This window comes from Oncorhynchus gorbuscha, linkage group LG25 (assembly GCF_021184085.1).
Source record: "Oncorhynchus gorbuscha isolate QuinsamMale2020 ecotype Even-year linkage group LG25, OgorEven_v1.0, whole genome shotgun sequence".
NCBI lineage: Eukaryota > Metazoa > Chordata > Actinopteri > Salmoniformes > Salmonidae > Oncorhynchus > Oncorhynchus gorbuscha.
Window position 1 is genome coordinate 36,898,675 of NC_060197.1, and position 9,694 is coordinate 36,908,368.

The 9,694-nt window shown below is 41.6% G+C and overlaps 1 protein-coding gene across 2 annotated transcripts in view; it reads right to left on the minus strand.

Moving 5' to 3' along the window:
- The window catches only part of LOC124014168 (eukaryotic translation initiation factor 5A-1), an 18,143-nt gene extending 11,364 nt beyond the window's left edge, over positions 1–6,779 (minus strand). Inside the window, exons 1-4 of one of the 2 annotated variants that reach the window (XM_046328927.1) lie at positions 6,407–6,779; positions 4,255–4,424; positions 3,861–3,965; positions 2,902–3,033 (exon numbers count right to left, since the gene is read on the minus strand). In XM_046328927.1, the coding sequence (XP_046184883.1) occupies positions 2,902–3,033; positions 3,861–3,965; positions 4,255–4,422 (405 nt within the window). In that variant the 5' untranslated portion in view covers positions 4,423–4,424; positions 6,407–6,779. The remainder of the gene's footprint in view (positions 1–2,901; positions 3,034–3,860; positions 3,966–4,254; positions 4,425–6,406) is intronic. The other variant, XM_046328926.1, reaches the window with a different exon arrangement.
- Between the last annotated feature and the right edge of the window lie 2,915 nt (positions 6,780–9,694).

Sequence of the window (9,694 nt, forward strand, 5' to 3'; positions counted from 1 at the left end):
AGGGCATTTGTTTGCTCTGCTAAACCAGTGTGTGCTCTGATATTTTTAACAGTTTGTGACAGGGACATTCGATTCCCGGAAGTAAACGGGTTCAATGTGACAATAACAGCTGTAATGGGTTACCAATAAAACATCACAATCAGTTGCAGAGCGTTTGATTTGTTTTCCGGGGGGCTTGAAAACCTGCAGCCTCTCTAAAACCATTGACAACCGAGTGCCGGTTTCAAGGGATTATTATAGAAATGTTAACTATTTGGTTGTAATGTCATCACCTCTTGAAGAGCACAGTCAGCACTACAAATGTCAGATTATTCCATGCAAAACAATTGTGCACATTTCGCTCTATCGTCAGAATTATAAACTTACAGAAAGTCGACATAACTGCATGCTTTTCATGATCAGTAAACATCCATTCATCATGTAATTTCAGATACATGAGGGTAGAGCCTCACGATATGTCTCAATATTCGCCACCATTAAATGGATATTTGAGTGATATAAAAAAAGTGAACTATACCTGACAAGTACGAGTGGTTTAGGTTCATTCCCCATCCATTGTGGGGTCTGCCTGTCAAGCAGCAGAAGGGAACATTTGCCGATGTCACGTTACTGATGGCTGATAATGTTTACTTTGCAAGCTACTGGTATAAACTTTTTACAGTTGGCTACACATAGTGGTTGGTTTGTAGAAATAATGTACTTTTTTCTCCAACCAACACAGGCCTACTTAGCCTACATTATCCCATTTTCAACATTGTTTTTAAATAGTGTTTAATCACGATTGCTGCTGACAGACATACTACATTGATTGATGGGCCATGTCAAATTGGCTAGCTCGCTAATAACTTACAGTTGAAGTCAGAAGTTTACATTGCCAAATACATTTAAACTCAGTTTCAGAATTCCTGACATTTAATCCGAGTAAAAATTCCGTCTTCGGTCAGTTAAGATCACCACATTATTTTAAGAATGTAAAATGACAAATTAATAGTAGAGAGAATTATTTATTTCCGCTTTTATTTCTTTCATCACATTTCCAGTGGGTCAGAAGTTTACATACACTCAATTAGTATTTGGTAGCATTGTCTTTAAATGGTTTAACTTGGATCAAACGTTTTGGGTAGCCTTCCAAAAGCTTCCCACAATAAATTGGGTTAAATTTGGCCTATTCCTCCTGACAGAGCTGGTGTAACTGAGTCAGTTTCACAGGTCTCCTTGCTCACACATTTTCAATAGGATTGAGGGTCATGGCTTTATGATGGCCATTCCAATACCTTGACTTTGTTGTCCTTAAGCAATTTTGCCACAACTTTGGAAGTATGCTTGGGGTCATTGTCCATTTGGAAGACCCATTTGCAACCAAGTTTTAACTTCCCGACTGATGTCTCGAGATGTTGCTTCAATATATCCACATAGTTTTCCTCCCTCATGATGCCATCTATTTTGTGAAGTGCACCAGTCCCTCCTGGGATGGGATGGTGTTCTTCGGCTTGCAAGCCTGTGGATATAGATACTTCTGTACCCGTTTCCTCCAGCATCGTCACAAGGTCCTTTGCTGTTGTTCTGGGATTGATTTGCACTTTTCGCACCAAAGTACGTTCATCTCTAGGAGACAGAACGTGTCTCCTTCATGAACGGTATGACGGCTGCATGGTCCCATGGTGTTTATACTTGCGTCCTATTGTTTGTACAGATGAACGTGGCACCTTCAGGTTTGGAAATTGATCCCAAGGATGAACCAGACTTGTGGAGGTCTACAATTTTATTTTTAGGTTTTGCCTGATTTCTTTTGTTTTTCCCATAATGTCAAGAGGTCTGGGCTGATTTCCCATGATGTCAAGCAAAGAGGCATTGAGTTTGAAGGTAGGCCTTGAAATACATACACAGGTACACCTCCAATTGAATCAAATGATGTCAATTCGTGTATCAGAAGCTTCTAAAGCAATGACATAATTTTCTAGAATTTTCCAAGCTGTTTAAAGGCACAGTCAACTTAGTGCATGTAAACTTCTGACCCACTGGAATTCTGAGTGAGTTAAATTAAATAATCTGTCAGTAAACAGTTTTTGGAAAAATGACTTTTGTCATGCACAAAGTAGATATCCTAACCGACTTGCCAAAACTATAGTTTGTTAACAAGAAATTTGTGGAGTGGTTGAAAAACAAGTTTTAATGACTCCAACCTAACCGTATGTAAACTTCCGACTGTATCAAGTCAATATGGCTACTTAACAAGCAAACTTTCAGCAGATAAACTAGATGTCGTCCGACTGACAACTTTACCAGGATGAAGACAAGCTCTTTCCCGAAAGGCTACTCTCTGATGAAGCAAGCTAAATGGCACATGTTGTTTGTTTTAGCTAGCTAGCTACATGCCAAATGGATTTGGTTACCCTCACATATCTGAAAAAACATGTTGCTGTTTAACTCTGATGATAGAGCTAAATGTGAAATAATCGGAAATGTGTAGTTCTGACTGTGGTCAAGAGGTGATGATGAACCGGAGGTCTCCTTGCCCCCCAGCAGACAAATCAAATACTATTGTGACGTTGTATTGATAACGACCTATAAGTAAGGAATTTCCACGAAGCACACACTGAGTACATGGATCAGAAGAAGATAGGAAAACATGAATCAGATATGTCTATCTACACACCTGATTAGAGCTATGAAACACTGTCTTACAAAACCATAATGCTAAAAAGGGACATATGTCGTCCGGGTTTGGCCGGTTTAGGCCGTCATTGTAAATAAGAATTTGTTCTTAACTGTCTTGCCTCGTTAACAAAAGGTTCAATAAAAAAAAATCAATGTAATTTTCTCTCCAGGGAGAATCATAGAAGAACAAGAAAAACCAAGAACATGAACAACAAGAAGAGAGGAAACGGGAACACCACTGACCAGAATCTCCTCTCCAGCGTCATACTTGGTTTCGATCTCTTTGCCCATGTCTCCCTCTGGCATCTTCAGGTCCTCTCTCACCTCACCACTGTCCTGGAGCAGAGACAGGTAACCATCCGTGATCCCAATCAACTGCAGGGGGAAGTGAGGAGGGAGGGAAAGGATAAGAAGAGATGAGAATAAGGTTGTGTTATAATGACAGAAAAGATAAAGAGACCATATATGAAATAGACTCTTTGTTTTAGTTTCTGCACCTTTTGTGAATGCCAATGCACTGCCAGTCTACCAATTTGAGCTCTTTTGTGCCCTCCAATCAACTGACTGTCACCCCCACCCACAGTCTCCCAGCCCAAAGAGAATGAAAATGAGCACAAGGGAAAGAACAGCTACCTACTTGAGGTTCCCTATCCAGCTCTAAGGACCATGAAAAAGAATGGAACATGTGCTGGTGTAGCTCAAAGCATTCCATCCCTGTGTTTTACTAAATAATGACCTTCACCTACATCAGCACAAATGCTACGATGCGTTCCTCTACCCTCATGGACTTTCCCTCACCTTCCCACTGGATTGGTACAGGAATAATGCTGATGTCTCCATTTAGCCTGTAAATAGACTAGAGGGAGTTTCCACGATACTGTTGACACCTAATCAATCCCCTCAGATCTTCCAGTGTGCGTCAACAAGGGCACGTCGACACCTGTTATATTCGCCACATGTGAGAAATGAAATTGGATTTGATTTGAGGCAGGGGCGTGAGTCAGAGAATTAGAAATAGGGAATCAGAATACTCAAGGGACATCTATTATTTGATTAGATTTGCCCCAGTGACGTGGCCATTCAGTTAGAGAGTGAGTTTTGGGTAACTGGCCATCTCACTCAAACTGGCAATACCTCTTTCTCTCTACTTCTCCCTCTCTCCCTCCGTCCTTTCTGTCCTCCTCACTACTTTGGCCCTTCACCTGGTAGTCCAGTCTCTTGATGTTGGGGACGTCCATGTTGTGGGTGGAGGGACAGATATCTTCATATTTCTTGCCGTTGAAGATGTCAATACCAACCATGTGGACCTGCCCATAAAGAAAACAAAACACAAAACTGTTTATGGAGCTGGCAGACACACAGCACATAGACACACAGCACATAGACACACAGCACATAGACAAGACATATAGTGTGAAGTTCAGGATAACGCTGCAAATGTGAGAAAGTCTTCTTCTTTTGACTGGAGGAAAGTCTTAACGTCCTACTCTTTCTCATTACTCTGATCAATGTAATTATGTCTGCATGGAACACAACATCTTTATTATCACTCATTAGCCAGAGCTATAAAAATGGCTACAGTCGGACACCACTGACCTTAGCGTGGCCGTGTTTTCCGGTCTTGGAGGTGGACATCTCCACGATCTTGCAGGGTCGTCCTTTCAGCACCACAAAGCCGTTCTTGCGCAGCGCCGAGCACTGCTGGGGGAAGGTGGCGGATGCCCCGGCATCGCCTGTCTGGAAGTCGACGTCTGCGTCTGCCATACCTGATCCCGAGCCCATGATGTCAAAGCGGGGAGAGGGAAAGGGGGATATGGAGAGAGGTTAACGAGGACTAAGAACTGGTTAATGACACTGCTGGTAATGACATCACTGGTAATGGCATCACTCAAATACTGAGGAGTCCTGGGGTAGAAGTCATGGGGAGGGGGATGGGAGTTCAGGGGTTGGGGGAGGAGTCCTGGGGTTGGGGGCAGAGGAGTCCTGCCATAGGGGGAGGAGTCCTGTGGGAGGGCAGTTCAGGGCAGAGACCAATGACTCCAAGTGGTCTACATGCCTCTAACTCCATTCTAATACATATTGGTTATGGCTTATGCTTTGGAAATGAGCTACTTGTTGATAAGTCTAAAATAGACGTTTAAAAAGCATTGCTAAAGAATAAATGTATACAAAGGGAGTGTACTCCTGCAAACTTCCTATTATTAACAATGAACACATTAGTAATCTAAATCAAAAGGATTACCTACAGTGTAATGAAGTGTGCAGTCGGTCTATACTGTCTCCCTCTGTGAATGTTCAATAATCATTTTCAATTTGTCCAAATGACCAGCGACGTAATTACATATTTTACTTAAGAACTTTAAGAAATGCAACATTATTAATTGAATACAAAATGTATGAAGAGCTGGTTCACTGCCTTAAGGAGAGAGAAAAAGAGCAGACTGAGCTAAATAAAGTAACAGAGATATGGCACCTGGACCAGTCAGCCATAGCCTACTCACCATAAGCAAAAAATATATAAAAGTTTACTCAATCATTTATAGGCCTTATCTTTGTTATTTTTGCGCCATTGACAGAAAAATAGGAAGATTTTCAAAATAATTAAATATGGAAACAAGCAGGTGTATTATTTGCTGAGTGTGTGTAACTGATTATGTGGCGGCGGAAGAGTGGACGCGATTCAAGGAAAGGCCCAGCGCACGGGTGCGTCTTGCATTTCAGTTAGAATGTCAAGAATATCACAAAGGTCAACTTGCTATTAGAATAATGGCAAAGATAAAGGTGGAAAGTAATGCCCATTCAAGAGAATACTCTACAAAAGTACGGCCGGCCCCATATTCCAAGTAATCTACTATGATTTAATTCGGTCTGCAGCCATAGCCTGGTAAACGACACTGATTATACTGGTTGCATCTTATCGACGGCGCTTGACACACACGAGGCCACTTTGAGATTAAGAGACTCACGTAAACACTTATTAATAATAAGGATATGTTAATTTAACATATTAGTGACAGAAAAACTGTCGCTGCCACCTTTTTATAGCACGCGTGTCTTGCTCCGCAGTGTTGGAGCCGAGTGCGGCCTAGTGCGCACAAAACGTTAACCGGCTGTCAGTGACGGCATCGCTGCATGCGTGAACAGTGCTCAGTGGCTGAGGCCCACTATAACTGGGGGCTCCGCTCCAGTCGAGAGCCAAGTACAACATTGTTGCATTAGCGCGTGGTCATTAGCGCGTGGTCATTTCAGTGTGTTACATTGTTACGTTAAGCACACAAGGAGATATCTTAATTGTGATACATTGAATAGGCGACGTTGCTAATCTGAATGTAGGCTACTAGAGTATAGTTATTACGCTAATGCGTATGATAAGGCTTCGGCGTGCATACCTGCAGGATGAGTTTCGGTCCAAGTTATTTGGGTCAATTTCTATGCGTAAAATCGTACCACCAGTTATTTGGATTAAATACATGTAGTGGGATGATACGTAGCGAAAACTTTATTAGTGAGCAAGGGCCAATTTAACAGCATATTGTTTATCAAGCTGGAAACAACGATTGGCTGGAGGGTTATCCAACGATATAATGTTGTTTTATTACTAGGCTATCATCACACAATGCTCACAAGTGACCAGCTATGTAGCATGAAAATAACGTGACAGCTATGAGCAGCCATGTGCATATGCAATGTTATTCTCACGCAAGATTACGCCCTTTATATTCATGTTATGATAAGTAGGCTAACTTACCCGGTGTACTAAGGTTTCCACAATTTGGTTACTCTGTGCGCCTTACACAAATGTCAAACCGTCCTCCTTTTAATTTTTTCCTTTTCTCTCTCTCTCCGTCCGTAGCTAACGGCTGTCTGGCTGGTGTCTACCGCCGCGGTGCCTCTGCTTGTCGTTCCTTTACTCCTAAATCAGCTCTCACTTTATTCTTCTCTCATTCCAGTCGCTTTCACTAGCCTCCGCACGGTCGAAATCGTTCTCGTCGGGGGGCGCACGCTTAGGTCAGCCGCCAGCCTAAAAAGAGTGTGAACCTTAAAGCCTAGCACTCTCCACCTTTCGCTCACTCACTCCCTCACCCAGCCTTTCCAAATACCCATGAAATGAACCTCGGCAGTATGGTGCTCAGTGCGCAGGCGTGGTCACCCTCAAGCCTCCGATTCTAGAACAGGGGAGGGGGGCGAAATCACGGGAATATCGAGAGACTTGGAATGGAACCTCTTGTCCAAATGAGTTCAGAACCAGAAGAAAATGACATACATTTACCTCAACTGCATCAAATAACAGAGATTCATATTTTCTTGCCAACAAGACCGAGTGCATGTACTAAGCATGGGGACCCTCTCATTCATTCTAATGACTGTTATCTTCGGGAATAACAATATGGGCGCTGTTTTACACACCATGTAACTAGTATTTTAGTATCTTATTAGGATCCCCATTAGCTACTGTTAAAGCAGCAGCTATTGTTCCTGGGGTCTACACAAAACATGAAACAGGACAAGACATTACATTAATAGACAACAGTTCGAGGACAGCATAGTACATGCTATCATACACGTGTGCCTTAACATTTCATGCATCATACTCATATTCATCATCAATGTTAACAGCTATAATGCAGCCATTCATTGGTACATGCTCAACTCCTACAACTGATTTCTCTAAACAGGTGTTGTGCCGAAAATCTCCCCCCTGACAGAATCCCCCCCTTCGCGTGAACGCAATTTTTCATTGCTGTGACTTGCTTGCTAGTTTAGATTTCTGCTCTTCACTCCGTTGTCAGTTTAGCCTACATTTCACTGATCTTAGTAGCAGAAAGCATGTTTTATTTGTACCCTTCAAGGCAGCTGTCAATGATCACATTAGGCTGCATTTCATTTGATTTTAATGGCGGTTTGATCTGCAGTTTGGCTATTTGTGTATTGGTCTATAAATAAACCTCTTTGCCAAAATTTGCCATCTCTCCCATGTCTTATTCGACTAGTAGTTGTTCTGAAATGCTTACTCTAGTTACAAAATTAAGGAAATTAGAAGGAGGTGGGGGGGGGGTTCGGCAGGCAAGAAATGGTCTTGCTGAAATACTCCCCCCTTCTAATTTCCTTAATTGTGTCACTAGAGTCGAATATTTCATGTGGCACACATTAGGGTCAAATACTTTATATAGAACAAACTTCACGTAGGCAACCAAGATGAATAATTAATGTATTTGTGTTATTTTAAACATAGAGGAGGGGGTAAAATGTAGGCCAGCAATAAACATTTCAGAACAACTACTAGTCGAATAAGACATGGGAGAGATGACGAATTTTGGCAAAACCATTTATTTATAGACTAATACACTTGAAACAAATAGCCAAACCATAAACTGCAGACGTTAATAGTGCCTCCCCCTCGATCAAACCGCCATTAAAATATAATGAAACGCAGCCTAACGTAATCATTGACAGCTGCCTTTAAGGATACAAATAAACATGCTTTCTGCTACTAAGATCAGTGAAATGTAGGCTAAACTGACAACGGAGTTAAGATCAGACATCTCAAGTAGCAAGCAAGTCGCAGCAATGAAGAATTGAGTGTGTGCGCGATCACGCCAATGGGGGGAGAATTCTGGCAGGGGGGAGATTTTCGGCACAACACCGGCACTGATATCATTATCTCATAGCTCCAGTGTTCTGTAAACACCAGGAAGTCACACACGATACAATAACACAAACGTTCCCTGTCCTTGGTCATTTTACCTTCAGCAGTCTGACGCCAATATTATCAACCGATATGAACGTTGAGTCTAACATTCGAGTCTATGAGCCCCAATTTAACACAAACATACACTGTCAGAATCATGTGTTTACCATCCGCGTCCTTCCGTTTGACGTCAATACTATGCATAATACTACTATGCATATGCAATTGAACGTAAATGCGACACATAAAACAATAACGCAGACTTGGATACTGACCGAAGCCTCAATAGAGAATGAACCCTTACCCTTCACATTTTTTTTACGTTCAAGGCAATATTATACCATAGTAAAATGTTCAACCTTTTTTGTAAGTAGATTTAGGTTTTAGGGGGTTCTGGTTTTAATGCTGAATATATGTCGCTGATGTAGCCCAGGCCTAATAACAGCGTCTTATTATTGGTAAAAGACTTTGCACTTTGTGAGAGGCTACCTATGGTGGTATTGCCCCCAATGGTGGCATTGACATGGTGGCAGTCACAGTCAGTGTCCAGTGGATGGCCCCAAAGAACTTGGCAGGTCCCCGCTGTGTTAAATTTATCCCAGTGAAACATGAATCCCATGTCCTACAGTACCAGTCAAAGGTTTTAGAACACCTACTCATTCAAGGGTTTTTCTTTATTAGGACCATTTTCTACATTGTAGAATAATAGTGAAGAAATAAAAACTATGAAATAACACATATGGAATCATGTAGTAACAAAAAAAGTTTTAATCAAATCTGAATATATTTTATATTTGAGATTCTTCAAAGTAGCCACCCTTTGCCTTGATGACAGCTTTGCACACTCTTGGCATTCTCTCAACCAGCTTCATGAGGTAATCACCTGGAATGCATTTCAATTAACAGGTGTGCCTTGTTAAAAGTACATTTGTTGAGTTTCTTTCGTTCTTAATGCGTTAGAGCCAATTGTGACAAGGTAGGGGTGGTATACAGAAGATAGCTCTACTTGGTAAAAGACCAAGTCCAAATTATGGCAAGAACAGCTCAAACAAGCAAAGAGAAACGACAGTCCATCATTACTTCAAAACATGATGGTTAGTCAATTCGGAAGATGTCAAGAACTTTGAAAGTTTCTTCAAGTGCAGTCGCAAAAAACATTATGCACTATGATGAAACTGGCTCTCATGAGGACCATCACAGGAAATGAAGACCCAGAGTTACCTCTGCTGCAGAGGATCAGTTCATTAGTTACCAACCTCATAAATTGCATCCCAAATAAATGTGTCACAGAGTTCAAGTATCAGACACATTTCAACATCAACTGTTCAGAGGAGACTTTGTGAATCA